This window comes from Lethenteron reissneri, chromosome 54, assembly GCF_015708825.2.
Source record: "Lethenteron reissneri isolate LAM-NWPU_2019-01 chromosome 54, ASM1570882v1, whole genome shotgun sequence".
NCBI lineage: Eukaryota > Metazoa > Chordata > Hyperoartia > Petromyzontiformes > Petromyzontidae > Lethenteron > Lethenteron reissneri.
The window spans coordinates 12,443,482-12,460,913 of record NC_083832.1 but is presented as its reverse complement, the minus strand read 5'-3'; the positions used below and the strand labels follow the sequence as shown (position 1 = coordinate 12,460,913).

The 17,432-nt window shown below is 55.6% G+C and overlaps 1 protein-coding gene across 1 annotated transcript in view; it reads right to left on the bottom strand.

The window, feature by feature from the left end:
- LOC133356485 (uncharacterized) overlaps positions 1–17,432 on the bottom strand; it is a 76,760-nt gene that overhangs the window by 9,960 nt on the left and 49,368 nt on the right. The window contains exon 14 of the mRNA XM_061574016.1: positions 12,141–12,316. Coding sequence (XP_061430000.1) covers positions 12,141–12,316 — 176 coding nt within the window. The remainder of the gene's footprint in view (positions 1–12,140; positions 12,317–17,432) is intronic.

Genomic DNA, 17,432 nt, shown 5'->3' with positions numbered 1-17,432 from the left:
TCACCCCCCCCCCCCCCCCCCCCCGTACAGCTCGCAGCCGTCCCGGCTGCAACAAACGACAATAAAAGTTTATTTACCCCTTGACCCCGCGTGTGCCTCACAATTTTTTTTCAACAATAACGAGAAGGAGAACAACAACAAGAACAACAACAGCAAGGAGGAAAAATAAACCGACGCCCCCCCCCGAATAAATACGAATTTCGTAAAAAAAACGCCCTATATACAATTGGCAGGGAACCCCACCACACACACGACACACAGCGAACACAACATATGTACAATCCAATGCGCAAGGAACACACCACCCACAGTGAACACAGCATGTGAGAAGAGAAAAAAAAGAATTGTCTGCGCATTCTTGCGCGCGTCCTTGCAGCAGGCCCGTCACACGGGGCAACCCCGGATGGCGGACTGCCGGGTGGCAACCGCCCGTCTCCGAGTGAGTCTCTTTTTGATGCCGCGAGACCCTCGGCATCCCCAGGCGGGGTCGTAGGGCGTGAGCCCGTCACTCCTGATGCACCTGGGGGTGGCACAGCCGGCAACTCGTTAGGTGAGAGCAACGGAGACGGACCCAGTGAGTCGGTCGACCCCCCACATGTTTGGCCACGCGTGTGTGAAGTGGGAATTTGTACCGCAACGAAGGGTTTTAATCTGGAGGGGTGTACAAACCACCGCCGCTTCCCCCATTTGATGCGTACGCACTGCGGCCGCAAAACCTCAACCACTTCCACAGGACCCCGCCACGGCCGCACCAGTTTAGAGGAGGTCGCAAGTGGCACCTGTGGACAGTGCAGCCATGCCTTGTCCCCCGGCTTCCACTGCAGCACGTGCGCCCGACCCAGTCTGAGCCTTTCATTGGCTTTCTGACGGAGGTCAGAATTTTGCATGGCAGCATCCCGTGCCTCTGTCAATTTGGCAAGATTAAATTTAACATGGTCGGCCAATTAAGTTTTACCCTGCGGCGCGGGGATCTGCAGCTGGGCCCGAACAGGCGGGTCAGGTTCGCGGCCATACATGAGGAAGAAGGGGGAAAATTCCGTTGCCGCATGGGGGGCCATTCGGTATGTTGCCAAGACCCCTTGAATTTGCAAGTCCCAATCGGTCTGTGAGTCCGAAACCTGCTGTGACAACATCGACGTGATGGTGCGATGCAGACACTCGACCATCCCGTCAGTTTGCGGGTGATACGGGGAGGTACGAATTTTTTTCGTGCCCAGGAGCTCACAGACTTGTTGGAGTAGTTTGCCAGAAAAATTTCTGCCCTGGTCGGTCAGCAGCCGCTCCAGAGCACCTTTGTCCAGGACGTATCCCTGGACAAAGGCCTCCACGATGGCTGCTGCCGACTGGTTGGCAAGGGGCCAGGCCATAGGCCAGCGCGTAAAGTACTCCACACCGGTCAACAAATATCTATTGCCCCTGGGGGTGGCGGGGAATGGGCCCAGAATATCCAGCGCGACAAGCTCGTTCACTCTGGAGACTTTGATCGATTGCAAGGGCGGGTTAGACTCCCGTGCTGGTGGTTTCCGCTGCGCACACCGAGGGCATGACCCCAACAAATCCCCGACATCCCTTGTCATGCCAGGCCAACAAAAATCAAGCTGGAGCAAGGCGAGGGTCTTTTGGGTCCCCAGGTGGAGGAGGCGCTCATGAGCGGCCCACACCACCTTACCCCGCAACCCAGAAGGGACCACCAGCCGGTGTCGATGGGATCTCCCGTCCCAATGCATTAGCAGACCCTGGACCATTTCCCATGAGTCGGCATCACCCCTCCCCCATCCAGCACCCCCGACGCGATGACGCAACGCGAGGAGGGAGGTATCCTCCATCTGGAGGCGCCCCCATTCAGTGACAGGTAACCCCAAAAGGGAATCTTTTCCCTGTTGTGCGATCGAATTCGTCATCGCCGTTGCGTCGTCGGCGGCCGCCAAGACCGGAACAGGTATCTCCCCCGGAGGCCTGCAACGTTCCGACCCCAGGAGGCATGCGCATTCGGAGGTGGTTGGCATGCGCGACAGAGCATCCGCATTGGTGTGGCGAACGCCCTTACGGTATGTAGTTTCAAAATCAAAGTCCTGGAGAATCTCCAACCATCGAGACAATTGTCCCGATGGTTGTTGAACTCGCAGGGCGTACTGTAGTGCCGCATGATCTGTGCGGACGGTGAAATGCCGACCGTACAGATATGGGCGATACTGTTGGATGAAATAGACAATTGCCAACAGTTCCCGACGGGTGACACAATATCTTTGCTCCGCTGGAGACAACACCCGACTACCGTACGCGACTACCCATTCCACGCCGTCAACCACCTGGGAAAGCATGCCCCCAATACCCGTGTTGCTCGCATCGGTGTCGAGCAAAAAGGGTTTAGAAAAATTGGGGTAAACCAAGGGAGGAGCTCCTGACCTCTCCCATCGAGGTGGGAGTCGGCCAGGAGCTGACGCACTGCGTTTTGGCGGGATCGGTAGCAATACCTGAGCGCCCGACGATGTGTCCCAAATAACGCACAGATTCGCGTAACAGATGACATTTTTGGGGTTTAAACTTCAGATTAGCAGCCCGCATCTTGAGGAAAACCGCCCGCAACCTCTGGAGATGTTCGTCAAATGTTTTACTAAAGACGATAACGTCATCCAAATAAATCAAACACGAGTCCCATTGCAATCCAGCCAAAACCAATTCCATCAATCACTGGAAAGTTGCCGGCGCTGAGTGGAGTCCCATCGGCAACCGGTTGAATTGGAACAGGCCGTGCGGTGTACGGAATGCAGTTTTAGGCTTTGAATCATCGTCCAGAGGAAGCTGCCAGAATCCCGAAAGCAAATCCAATGTGGAGAAGAATCGCGCTCCCGCCAAGGCGTCAAGCGATTCGTCCATCCGTGGGAGCGGGTATGCGTCGGCAACATAAATTTTGTTGAGGCGACGAAAATCGACGCAAAACCGCAACGAGCCGTCCTGTTTTTTAACCAGGACGATCGGCGCTCCCCAAGGGCTGGTAGAGGGAGAAATAATGTCGGCGGCTAACATGTCATCAACGGCCAATTTGACATGGTCCTTTTCGGCGGGACTTAACCGAAAAGGATTCTGACGTATTGGCGCGCTGTCACCTGTATCAATATGGTGACGCAGCAGATGGGTACAACCCAAATCGAATTTGTTCTGACTGAAAACGTCGTAAAATTCACGCAACAGTGTTTTAAGCTTTTGACGCTCTAAATCTGACAGGTCCGTCGATCCCGCACAAAGCGCCTCGAGCCACCCTTCATCGCTGTCCGAATGTGGTCGCGGCAGAGGGACAGTGCTTACGTGGTTCGCGACGGGTTCCTCACAGGGCACCGGCGTTGCGTGAGCAAGCACGGTCCCCTGTGGAACCACCACCGTCTGCGACCCCACATTAAGGACCGCGATGAAAGGATCCCTGTCCCCTCTAACGATGGTCTGGGCCGGAATTAAGTGAGGTCCGCTAACCCCGGCCCTAGACAGTCCCAGCAGGACCCCCTGGTCCCCTATGCCTTTAGCGAAGGGCCGACGAAGTTTCAGAGGTACCAACATTTGTGCTCCCGGCGGTACGCGTACTGTTCTATCTACGAACGCCGGTACCGTCGCGAACGCCGTCCGACCCGCAACGGGGGACGGCAGAAACGCCATGCGTCGGCCCGACGGGAGCTCAATGCAGCCCTGGTCGAATAAAATACGAATCGGCATTTTGCCCAGGAAGTCCCTCCCCAGCAGGCACTAGACCGCCAGCGAGGAGGAAACAAAAATCGGGCCAGACAATTTAATATCACCGATACAAATTTGCGCTCGAATTTGTCCAATGATGCCAAGTGAGCCCCCGTTAGCAGCGTAGAATGGCACGTTAACGGGCAGCAAGGGACGGCTCTGGACAGGGAGAATATTGTAAATTTGTTCCGAAATGATGGTCGCCGATGCTCCCGTATCGACCAGGATGCGCACCTCAACCCCGTCAATGTGTCCCACAATGGCTGATGACCCCGACGATGCGGCCACAACGCGATGGGCCAACACGGACCACTGGCTGGGTTCGATATGAGTCCCCACAGTGGTGCGTGTTGGCGCGACCCATGCAATGTCGGCCCCCCCGTTCGTTGCGGTGTGCGAGTGTGTGATGGGTTTGTGCGTGGGCCAAACATGAGGGGTGCCGCGACTCGCCGGGTTATGTCGATGGAGCTTGGGAGGAGGGCCGGCGTCCCGTCGAGGCGTTGTCCCGTGCTGTCGAGGAGAGCGGCACCCTGAGGCGACATGGCCCCGGATGCCGCAGTTGTAACAGCGCGGGAGCGCTGGCGACGACGATGGATGGTCGAGGTAGGTCGATCCGTCCCGGCCCCCCCGTACTCCCGCTCCCTGCTGCCGTTGACGGTCGACGGCACAAATTTCCTCGTCCGGGAGGGTGACTGCAGCCACAGCACGCCCACTCGCCGCCTTGCTGGCCTTCCGTCGTTGCGAGAGCAGGTTTGCGTGGAGGAGTCGTGCAGCCTGGAGGGAACACATCTCTGCGTCGTCTTGTGCCACGACGACGATATCCAAGTCGTCTGCCAGCAGGAGTATCTTCTTCGTAACCATAGCGTCCACGCCTTCGTTGTCCATTCGTGGGAAGGCCGACTTTGCCAGTGCCAGGAGACTTGTACGATATGCCAGGGGCAACTCCTTTGCACCCCGCTGGCGATCATAAAAGAGCTGTCTGCAGTACGACGGTGGTCCGTAGACTGCAGCCAGCAACTTCAGTGCCATCTGTAGCGTGGAGCATTTTTTCTTCGGCGCCGATGTAAGAGTGGCGAGGGCGTCGCCGTCGAGGAGCGCCGGCAGCGCGCAGAGAGCCTCGGCATCTGTCCACTGCGCCATTTCCTGGTGTGCGAGGAAGCGGCGCTGGAAGCCGCCCCAGTCGCCATCCTCGCCCACAAACGCTTTGAGTGGAGGTAGCCGTTGATGCAGCGCAGCGGCCGCCTTGGAAGGTCGCTCTCCGTCGTCCCCCTCACCCGGCTCTGCTTCGGCGCGAGCGACGGATGGCATCGCCGGTCGCCCCCGTGGTGACGCTCTGTCCGCTGGTGATGACGCGGCAGCCACTGTGCGTCCGCCGTCGGACGCGAGGCTCAGGCCGGCCACGCCCTCAGCAGCTGCTGCAGCGATGGCGGGAAATTCAAAGTCGGGCTCCGTCGAAATGGCGGGAAGTCGCGCTGGTCGTCGGCTGTCGTCGTCCCGTGGCGGTCCACCAGCCCCCAGCCGTGTGATCTGGTCCAGCGTGGCAGCAGCGGCGTACAGCAGCTCCGCCAGTTTCGCGTGCGCCTGCCTTAGTCCATCTGTCGACGGCCCCCCATCCTCCCGATGCTGCGGTGTGGATGCATCCGGTCCCGGCTGCTCGATGCCTTCTTCAGCTGTCTCTGGCTCCACAACTGCAGCGGTGTCCTCTGCCTCCGGTACCCTGGCTCGAGCTGTCCGGCGCGTGTCCATGTTCGTGGTTTACTTCTGACACCAGATGTAATATAGTTGAAGAAGACTCTTGGACGCCGGGGTTGGAGGCACACGTATTTATTCCGCGTCAGTAGGCACAATTTACGGACATACAACACTGGAGGGGGTATCGGCCCCCTCACCCGGCTAGCTGGGGATACACTTGCTAGCTATGTCTAACCGACCTCCTAGTCCTCCTCTAACGGGCTAGGGGAGGCTATCTGGCCCGACACTGGTAAGTCGGGCTTACGGTACCCGGAGTCCCAGGCCAGCTCTGATAAGAGCACCGGCTCTGGCTCTCGGGACCACGCCGCTGGCTCGGTCCTGTTCGGCCCTGATAAGGGCAGCGACCCAGGGGAGTCCAGGGCTCTACCTAGACGGTCTTCGGTCTTCACTGGTTCAGCTTTAACATTATCTCCCCGAGCCCTCCGGCTCATCCCCTTTTATACCAACCCCGGCTGAGGGGTGGGGCCCCGGGGGATCACAACTCCGGGCAGCCCCCCAGGCTCCCCGGCGCGGACGTCGTTGGGATCACCTCCCTGTGCACTCACGTAGCCACGCCCACTGTGTTTGTTTCCCGTGTGATCCCATGTATAACAGCCCCTCCGTAACACCCCTACATAAGGATAATGCAAGCAGTGCCATCCTACAAGCAACTCGACCTAGAAGAGAAGAAGAAAGCTGAGCAAACAGTCATTGGATGTGTCCCTGTGGCTCCAGCACCTCACTTAACCCCTAGGAAGCTCACCAACCATCATTGGTTGAGTGTTAACTGAACCTAACCGTTTCTCTACTTATAGCTACAGTTAATCACCAGTGTTTTTCTATTAAATATGTAGGTTAACAAAGTGTATTATGTTAAGTATTTACATTGTTTCTTATGGGTAAATGGGTTTTGCTTAACGTTGCTTAATTTAAAGTTACATGTGTAGTGACACAAGAAGGGAGGGGCTGCTGGGGGCTCTGGGACCCTGGGCGGGCCAGGCGCTTAAGCCTCCTTGGCACCAGGCGCTGGGTTCCCAGGCGGGTCCAGACGCTTAAGCCTCTTGGCGCCAGGCGTTGGGTTCCCAGGCGCTTAAGCCTCTTGGCGCCGCCAACGGGGGGGGGGGGGGGGGGGGGCTGTGTGTGCTCTGTGGGATGTCTGGTGGCGCACACGGCCCCACCCCTCGTTGGACTAGGCATAAAAGGGGAGCTCCCAGGATGATCAGGGCCAGTCGTAGCTCAAGACCCAAGACCCAAGACCAGCCATCTGAGGACCCTGGGACGTTGTGAGAGCCCGTGGTGGGACTCTGGAACTCCCGACTCTACGACCTTGTGAGGGCGAGTTCCAGAGCGTAGCCAGAGTAGTGTATCTAGGCTGTGTACCTAGGCTGTGTACTTGGGAGTTGTTACAGAGTATCAGGACTGGTGGACTGTTGGAGTGCTGTTGGATTGTAATAAAGAAGTTACCTCTACAAGTGTCTCCGGAACCTGTTACATTTGGCGTCAGAAGTGGCCATGGAGACAAGAAGTAAGCCACGTACCTTCAGTCCTGACGGCGATGTCGAGGAGCAAGCGGCAACGGGGCAGCCAACTCGGGCCGACAACGACGCCGCACCGCCGGCTGAGCAGCCGTCCACCACACCTGCCGATCCTCCTCCAGCGTCGGGAGCAGCAATGGAGGAAACGCTGCTTCGCCTCACTGAGCTGCTCCACGCCACCGTCTCCATTCTGGACGATATGCGTCGCTCACAGGCGGAGGCAGGAGGGAGAGAGGCGGCGCAGCGGCCGCGCCATTCCGCTGGCTCTAACACAAGTATGGCAGCCGTTCCCGCCGCAAATACATCCGGGTGTGTCGTCACTTCTGCCGGGGAAGCAATGACCGCTGGGACGACGCCCTCGCAGCACTTCTTGCGGTGCCACGAGCGAAACGTGCCACGCTCACGGATGCCCTTCATCAGATGCGGCTGATTTATGGACCCTCGTCCGAAGCACGTCACCGCTTCGATGCGAGGAGGAAGAAGGCCTCCGAGTCAGCGATGGGGTACCGCAGCGCGCTGCTGGCCATGGCGCGGGTTGCCTACCCTCGCATGGATGAAGACGCTGTGGAGTCACTCGTGTTGCAGAAGCTCATGAGCTTGGCCCGCCAGCTTCGAATTGCCATGCCAACAGCCGACGATGACGATGACTTCACGTCGCTACGTGCTGCCAGGTGCATCCAAGCACACCTACATTGCGATGAGGACACGACCATCGCCGCCTGCGCAGGCCCACCGAATGCACAAGCCTATGACGTGCATTTGGGGCCTCATCAGGCCTTCGCGGTAACAGAAAGTCGCGGATCGTCCAACTGGCGATCCCAGCGAGATCACCACCAGCGGGACTGGCCAACCTCGCGCCAGGACGGGGCGTCCATCATCTGCCATAACTGTGGCCTTCGGGGCCATGTGGCGTCCGGCTGCCGGGTCCCCCGACGCCGGACTTCAGGACCTCCGGCGCCTCGGCCACCACCGTATCCTCGGCATACCCAGGCGAGTCACGACACCTCGCACTCTCGGCCCACACTTACAACAAGCACGCACCCTCACACCACACAGGGGGGTCATGCTTCGGAGGAGGGGGATTCGGGCCCATCATTGAACAACCGGGCGCTCGGACCAGGTCAATAGTCCGAGTTGGTCCATAGGGTCGTTGCCGTGGCGGCAGGGTCCTCTGCCGTAGTGGGTTCCATCGAGGGCGTTGATGTTCGTATGTTGATCGATACGGGTGCGTCGGCGACCATCATTTCAGACATAATTTATAACATTCTGCCAGATACATGCCGTCCCTTGCAGCCAGTTGATGTGCCATGCTATGCCGCAAATGGGGGTTCGTTGGGCATTACCGGACGGATCAATGCTCAGATCCGCATTGCTAACGTCCAATTAGTTGGGCCCATTTTGTTCTCATCAACCCTCGCCGTTCCATGCCTCCTCGGAACAGATTTCTTGGGGAAGATGCCCATTAAAATTCTCATTAACAAAGGGTGTATTGAGCTCCCCTCCGGCCGACGCATGGCCTTCCTGCCCACACCCACTCGGTTGCACTCCGCATCTACGATGGTGCAGGCGTTGGCGGCCTGCACAATTCACATTCTTCCCGGCTCTCAGATGTTAGTTCCCCTCCGGTTTCGTAAACCCCTTGACTACGACGCGTTCATGGGGGGTGCTGTGATCGGGCCTTCGCGTTCAGCTGAGCGGGTGTCGGACCTCGTGTGCGCACAAACGCTCATGCGAAGCGACCACGACCCCTTTATCCAGGTCCTTAACGGGGGATTGGAAACGGCTGTTATCTGTCAGGGAATGGTGCTTGCTCACGCGACGTCAGCCCCGTCAGAAGATGTGATTGTGGGTCACGTAGGGGGCGAGTCCTCTTCCGATGCCAAGCCAGGTCCTGACACAGGATGGCTCGACGCGCTTTGCTCCACTTCTGCCGATTTGTCACCATTACAGCATGCTAAATTACGCACGCTGCTGAGCGATTTTGCCGACGTTTTCAGTCAAAGCAAATTCGACATTGGCTGCACTAAATTACTAAGCCACCACATCGACACGGGTGATGCCGCTCCAATTCGTCAAAACCCATTCCGGTTGAGCCCGGCCGAAAAGGAACATGTACGGGTGGCCGTCAACGATATGTTGGCGGCCGATGTCATTGCGCCATCAAATAGCCCATGGGGGGCGCCGATCGTTCTTGTTAAGAAGCACGACGAGAGCCTCCGCTTTTGTGTTGACTTCAGGAAACTTAATGAGATTTCTGTGGCCGACGCTTACCCGCTTCCCAGGATGGACGAGTCGCTCGATGCCTTAGCAGGTGCGCACTACTTCTCCACCTTGGATCTCCTCTCGGGGTTTTGGCAGCTACCCCTTGATGACGCATCCAAACCAAAGACGGCCTTTCGCACGCCGCAGGGACTGTTCCAATTCAAGAGACTTCCCATGGGTCTTCACTCGGCCCCGGCGACGTTCCAGCGCCTGATGGAGCTGGTCCTCGCTGGGCTCCAGTGGGATTCTTGCCTAATCTACCTCGACGATGTAATCGTGTTCAGCAAAACTTTTGATGAACACCTCACGCGATTGAAGGCAGTTTTCCTTAAAATGCGAGCAGCTAACCTCAAATTCAAACCGCAAAAGTGCCACCTCATGAGGGATTCGGTTCGTTACTTGGGCCATATTGTCAGCCGCTCGGGAATTGCCACGGACCCAGAAAAGACAAATTGCGTGCGCTCATGGCCAACTCCTACCTCTGTTGGGGAGGTGCGGAGTTTTATCGGCTTCGCCTCATATTATCGACGATTTGTTGCGGGATTCGCATCCATCACGAAGCCCCTCCACGCATTAACGGCCATAGGGGTAAAATTCCGTTGGGGAGAGTTAGAACAGGCATCGTTCAATGCCATCCGAAAAGCACTGGTCGATGCTCCTACCCTATCTTATCCAGATTTTACCACTCCGTTCATTCTGGATACAGACGCCAGCAACACCGGAATTGGAGCGGTGCTGTCGCAAATTGTCAATGGAGTGGAGCGCGTCGTCACCTATGGCAGCAGGGTGCTGTCGCCCGCGGAGCAACGTTACTGCGTGACGCGCCGCGAATTGCTTGCTATCATTTTTTTCATAAAGCAGTACAGACCATACGTGTATGGCAGGCATTTCACAGTACGCTCCGCGGTGCTACAATACGCCTTGCGAGTGGACCAACCATCTGGACAGCTCTCGCGTTGGCTCGAGATCCTCCAGGACTTTGCGTTCACTGTCATTTACCGCAAGGGGATTCAACACGGGAACGCCGACGGGTTGTCGCGACTGCCGAACAATGGGCGCTGTGCTTGTTTTTTGGGTGCGGGGCGTTGTAGGCAGCCTGACGGGGTACCGCCCCCATCCCTTGCGGCCGCGGCCGGGGATGGGGTCGGGGACCACGGGGCTCCCTCCACGCAAGTTCTGCAGGACGCATTGCTGGGCCTCGGGTTGGACGATGGGGGACGTCTTCAGATGGAAGACGTCTCCCTCCTCAAATTGAGACGCCGCGCTAGGGATGCCGAGGGTCACAGGGGGCAGGGGGGCCCCGTATCATATGTCATCCGGGAAGGCGTCCTCATGCATTGGGATGGGAGGTCCCAATCCCACACGTTGGTGGTGCCCACCTCCCTGCGGGGGCGACTTGTGTGGGAAACCCACAGTCGCATCTTGCACTTGGGTGTTCAGAAAACACTAGCTAAAATCCAATTGGAATTTTTCTGGCCGGGCATGGCAAACAATGTGGCTGACCTTGTGCAAGGTTGCACAGAATGTGCACGGCGGAAACCACCTGCTAGGCCGTCCTGCCCGCCGCTCCAATCCATTAAGGTTTCCTGGGTCAATGAGATCGTCGCATTGGATATTTTGGGTCCGTTTCCCGCTACTCCGCAGGGTAGTAAGTACCTTTTGGTTGGGGTCGAATATTTTACCCGATGGGCCATGGCCTGGCCACTCCCCAACCAGTCTGCAGCAGCCATTACGGAGGCCTTTTTCCAGGGCTACGTCCTGGATAAGGGTGCTCCCGAACGCCTCCTGCAACCTCGTCTCCCACCAATGGCATGTACAGTACGAGTACAGTGCATAATACTGTTATTATAAGAAATACAACTTTATTTATTAAATATTTACCATCTGTATTATTATTTGTGCTATTACCGATACTCTAATGAAGCCTCATATATTGCTCATACGAAATAAATAACGCTGTTGGGAACACATCCCCATATATACAATGGTATAATGACCCCTTTTAGCGCTGATTCGATTTGCGCTCACTTCTCCAGGAATGCATTTTGAGCGTTAAGCGAGGTCTACCTGTATTTAATAAGTTTTCAGGAAATAAAATATTTAAAACATAAAATGAGCATTGATAATTATAAATGATGATACAGTCCACAGAGGGGAATGTGAAAACTGTGATGGCTCATGATACACAGCTGGGAGCTGGGATTTGAAAGTGAATCGACAGCATCTTGACAGCTCATTGTAGATGACACAATAGCAGGGATGATAGTTCTTGTACTGTGACACCATAGCTCCTAACTGTTTATGGATTGCTACTTCCTTGAAGTAAAACACAAGTTTGCTTTGAGGACTAATAACAGGAGTTTAAACCTTGTCGTGAAATGTGAACAGCTATTGTGTTGTTGTGTTGTCTTTGTCTGGGCATTGGATGACTTTAAGCCGCAGAAGATGTACTGTCTCAGTAAACATGTGATTCAATTTTGTAATTATTGAAATCATCGCAACTGTCTTTGAACAACTGTCTAAAGTCATCCTCATATTGACAATGGCATTCTAGTCTCTCTTACACATACAACGCTTGAGCAGCAAGGTGTTGGTTTGCAGAGAATACACTTCTGACATGAAACAAGCTCTTCATAGCCGTTCAGGAGACCTCAGTTAAATTGTATGAAACAGCAGCGACTCACTCGTACACAATTAAGAGGTGAGTGAGCAGTGAAGGGCCTCACGTCACAGAAGTCACAGCTCAAGCTCACGGCTCGCAGGCCCTGCCCTGATGTAGAGGGATCCAAAATGCTTGCTCATGCATTGCCCTGATGACACCAGGATGATTGTAATGCGTGCCACCCACAAGGGTACCAAGCCGAGCGTGTCTATCTTGCAATGCCCCACCTTCCTTGACGTTGTCTTCGTTAATCTTGATGTGCTTATCGCGGTCGCTGCGGCAGTGCTCGTGCTGGAAGCCGAGCGCGTGCATGAGCTCGTGCAGAACCGTTCCCTTGGTCACCTTCCCGGGCTCCAGGGACAAGGACTGAGCCCCTTCCTTCTTGCCCAGGAACGACCAGCTCCTGCTCACACAGCACCCGGGGTTTATTGTGAGCAATGAACACGTGGTGACAGCAGAATAAACAATGCACACGGGGTCAACGCAGAACAAGCAGGTGATCCTCACTCGGCACCATCGTCTCAGTGTGCCTGGCAAGGCAATGTTGAATAATCCTTGCCAGGACCTTTCTCTAGCACACTGAGGAGGGATATTTTCCGACGCCACTAGAGAATCCTTCCAATCCTGTGGCACCTGTCCTGTGGTCTAGACAGTTGTGATCATATGATTATATGAATCATATAGGGTAGTTTGCAGACCAGCATCAACCTCCCTCAGCAGTTCGTTTGGAGATCATCTCTGCTCGGCATTGTTCCTGGTCTCAGGCTCTGGATCGCCTTTCGCATTTCCTCAACACATTAGCCAGCATATTAGCCAGCCAATCACAAGGGGTGCCTGCTTCCTCAAATATTTGAGGCATGACAGCCCCAACAAGGTGAAGCACACTCTGCCCCACGATGTTATCTGGGCCGAGGGGTTTTCCCTTCCTCAAGACTTCACAGAAACGCTCAGCAAAACTGAAAACCTGTTAAAGATGGTGATTGGAGTGGCGGTGCTAGTACATTTTTTTATTTATGATCACATGCAATTGAGGCAGATTCCATCTCCTCAGCAATCCACAACCACCACTCATCCGTTGCAGTGCTGCAAAGTTCTGTGAACCTTTGACGAAGGCTGTGGTAAGCCTCCTCATTCTCCTAGGTGGGATGTTATAGACAGTGGGAGTGGGCCTGTCGCTTTCCTTCAGATAGCTGGAAGACCTCCTCTGTCCCTCTGTCAGTCGGGGTCCCTGGGAGGTCTGGACTGCATACCCAATGTAGCCATTGCAGCTGCATGAGCCACAATCCTGAACCTCACCCATTTCCTCTCAGAATCAGGAGTAAGGGGGACGATGGTAAACCCAGCTGAAAGCGATGATGAAATTCTCGCTTGTACCTTTCATCAGCTAGACAAGACCAGGCCACTGTGGGTATAAATGGGGTCCAAGATGGAAAGCCACCATCGCAGTGGAAGAATCGTAGGCACATTTTACAGACGACAAGCCAATGGTCAGTGTGCAGATCAGCTCTAGAGTAGAACCTGGTGTCAAGAACATGGGCCCGCATCCACTGTTTCGTCATGATGTTGTGTTGATATGCCAATATTATTAAGCTGATCTGGCCCATACCTTTCAATCACTCCAGCACAACATGACCCACTCAGGCATGAAAGTCACCCAATAGGATAACTTTATCTCGAGGGGAAAAATGTAATCTTACATCTGACAGGAGGTTATAGAAGACATCTGACTCACCGACCTTGTAGAAACAAAGACAAAGATGCCCGTATATCCTGAACATGCTCTTTGGGCAAGTGCTGTTCGTGAGCACCTATGAAGGCCGACACTTCAGAGGGGGTGGGTGGCCAGCACCATGCCCGGCCGCCTTTGGCTCACTAGTGGCAATGTTTACACACCGCACCAGGTATTCATTTGAGGCTGAGTCGACCTAGCGGAGTCCCAGAACCGGTTCAGATAATCGTCACTGGTGTTCGCCATTAGTGGGAATCGAACCCGAGTCGCCAGGTTCTTAGCGCAGAGCGCTAATCACTACGCTGCTGCTCCCCAAACACAACCGCCATTCGCCACGAAGTGGCAGTGATGTCACCACGGTGCTTATGCCAGGCTATGTGCACTTTAAGGTCACACAGACACACACATACAACTACGCACACATATACATAAACACACTGCCATGCACAAAACAGACAGATACAAATATACACATACAATCTCTTTTAAACATTTAACACCAAATATAAAAGAAAAACCACATCACCTATGCCAAGCTAGGGGTACACAAACTTCTACACATTAACATTACACACCAACTTACATGTTACAACTTACTTTAACTAACACCTAAGCATGACCATCACCTCATCCACTTAAAACATAGCTACACAAGTTAAGAATAAAACGTTTAATTTAAAAGTAAATAAAAGAACAAGACAGTTTTTATTTGCTTAAAATGTAATAAATTAAATATCATCGTAAATAATAATTGCGATTCTAATACAACTTTGACTTATATAAAGCCTGAGGCCTAGGTCTATGCGAGGGCTGACAGCCAGGCCTCACCTCAGTCCTCGCCCTAGGAACATAAACATCAAAGGCTGCATAAAGCGGGCAGAGAATTAATAATTTATTTTGGTAAATGTGTAATAAAGGACTCGGACGCTTCTCTCTGACTTCGTGTCCTTTATTGGGTTCTTGTCTTTTCCCTCACGGCACTCTCTTAGAGACACTCTATTTGTAGCCCCCGGCTGCTATCGCTATTGTAGCCTCCTTCCTCTCCCTGCAGACTCGCTGCTAACTCCGTGTGCAGACCCCCGCTGCTAACTCTGTATGCAGACTCTCGCTGCCAACTCCGTATGCAGACCCGCTGCCAACTCCGTATGCAGACCCGCTGCTAACTGCAGCCTCCTCGCTGCTTCGGGTCGGTCACCGCTGGCCGACGGTGCCGATCCTCGCTCCCCGTGTCCGTGGCGATCTCGCCACTCTCCGCTCTCGCCCTACGTGGCCTTACTCGTTCCTGGTCTCCCGTCACTCCCCCTCCTCTTCCGGTTCCCCTCCCTCTATAGACCTGACCCCTCTCCCCCACGTGACCTAACTCCTCCCCTCATGACGTCACTTCCGGAGGGCCGTTTACGCCCGCATTACATCACCCTCCCCCGTAGAGAAAATCCAGCCGACCTCGGCTGAACTACAACTTGACAAGCAATGCGGGTGTAAAGGACCAACACGTTAAAAGACACGAAGCATGCAACAACAATATAACAAGAACACAACACAAGTTAACGAAACGTGAGGGATTTCGAGCGAGTACGGGTAGCCGGGCCGTCCCGGACGGTCGGCAGCCCACCCGCCGAGCGGGAACGTGGCAGGGTTTTAAGGGCGACAGGAGCAAGTTCGTCCATCGCCATTGGAGGCCTGCCACCGTCCCAGTCGCGTTCAGAGACGTCCCGTAATCGCGTCCGCGGAGGGGTAGGAAAGGCTGCAGGTCCCGTAGTTTCCGCGGCCCCGGTCGGCATCCCACGAGCGGAACGTCCTCCCTCCTGCGGCGTCACGGCCGGCTTGTCTGTGCTGTAGAACTTTTCTTGGGAGCGTCCGCTGTCGAGGCCTCCTGCTGGGGCGGACCCGGAACGCGGGCCCAGCAGTCCCTGGCATAATGGCCCCGACGCCCGCAGCGGAAGCACTCGATCTCGTTGCGGCGCGCAGCAGGCACCCCGTCCCGACGCGGTCGTACCGGCGGCGCAGACCGCGGCCCCGGCCCACCCCGGGCCGGCCACGGAGCAGCGGCCGCCGACAGCTCCTGCTGGCTGCTCCCATCCGGCACGTACACGGCCTGTTTAGGGTCCCACCCTAAGGCACCCCCCTCGACGACAGGACCACCCGTCCACGCCGTAACTTGTTTCCAGCGGCGAAGGTTAAACTGGGCGTCCAAACACTTCGCCACGGCCCGGGACGTGAGCTTTTCATGACCGCACACCGGCATAGGAATGCCGAGATCCCGGGACAACTCCAACATTTTCCCAAGGATGAGAGGTTCCAGCAGGTCAGGCTTCGTCTCCGGGTAAGCGGCCATAGCAAGTTCCAACACCGCGCCCCTATACACTACCGGTGACTCCTCGGGTGCGCGTTGTCGTTGCACAAACCGGCAATGGGCATCATCCGGCGGCTCGTACGCGTCCGCCATTTCGTCGAACACCCCTCGCAGAGTCTTCTTCTTTGCGGCTTTTATAGAGCGAAAAAAACGAACGGACTCATCATCAAGAAGAGTCGGAAGCACCTCCAGTGCCTCGGAGTCCGTCCACCTCGCTGTACGTACCGCTGCCAGAAATCTACAGGCGAACGCACTCCAATCGCCCCCGATGGAGAATTCCTTGACAGTTGTTAAATGACGACTGCGACTTCTTGGCTTGCTTCCGTCAGCCGCTGACTCCTCCGGTGGTAAATTTAACATGGCGTCGCAACGCGGTGTCGACAAGATGGCGGCCGACCGTCGCGGCGGTCCCAAAATGGCGGCTTCCCGCTTTTTGTCGTGCGCCACGCCCAAGATGGCGTCTTCGTGCCGCGTGGCCGATGGCGGCGCCATCGAAGACGACCCGGGCTCCTGCTGATCACCAACATCTCCTTCCAACGCCGCCCTTGGCGTGACAAGGTCACACAACTGTGTAATGACGTTTTTAAGAGTTACCAGTTGCTCCGCCATCTGGGTCCATCTTGAATCCGCGTCCTTTGGAGCAGACGGGTCCGCCGACACGGCGACCTCTTGGACTCCCGGACCCGCACTCGTCCCATCACGGATCTCTTCCTCTGCCAGAGTCAGGCCGACTGCAGGAGGAAGATCGTCGTCGTCGGAAGATGAAGCCGACGCCGGAGATGGAATATTCTTTTTCCTCAGTTGTTTCGCCATGCCGTTTCACTTCTGACTCCAGTGTAATAAAGGACTCGGACGCTTCTCTCTGACTTCGTGTCCTTTATTGGGTTCTTGTCTTTTCCCTCACGGCACTCTCTTAGAGACACTCTATTTGTAGCCCCCGGCTGCTATCGCTATTGTAGCCTCCTTCCTCTCCCTGCAGACTCGCTGCTAACTCCGTGTGCAGACCCCCGCTGCTAACTCTGTATGCAGACTCTCGCTGCCAACTCCGTATGCAGACCCGCTGCCAACTCCGTATGCAGACCCGCTGCTAACTGCAGCCTCCTCGCTGCTTCGGGTCGGTCACCGCTGGCCGACGGTGCCGATCCTCGCTCCCCGTGTCCGTGGCGATCTCGCCACTCTCCGCTCTCGCCCTACGTGGCCTTACTCGTTCCTGGTCTCCCGTCACTCCCCCTCCTCTTCCGGTTCCCCTCCCTCTATAGACCTGACCCCTCTCCCCCACGTGACCTAACTCCTCCCCTCATGACGTCACTTCCGGAGGGCCGTTTACGCCCGCATTACAAATGTAGACCAATATCAATACGAGACTACAAACACTACAAACACACCTAGACCATGCACAACTACACACACCGACTGACATACAGGCAGCATATACAC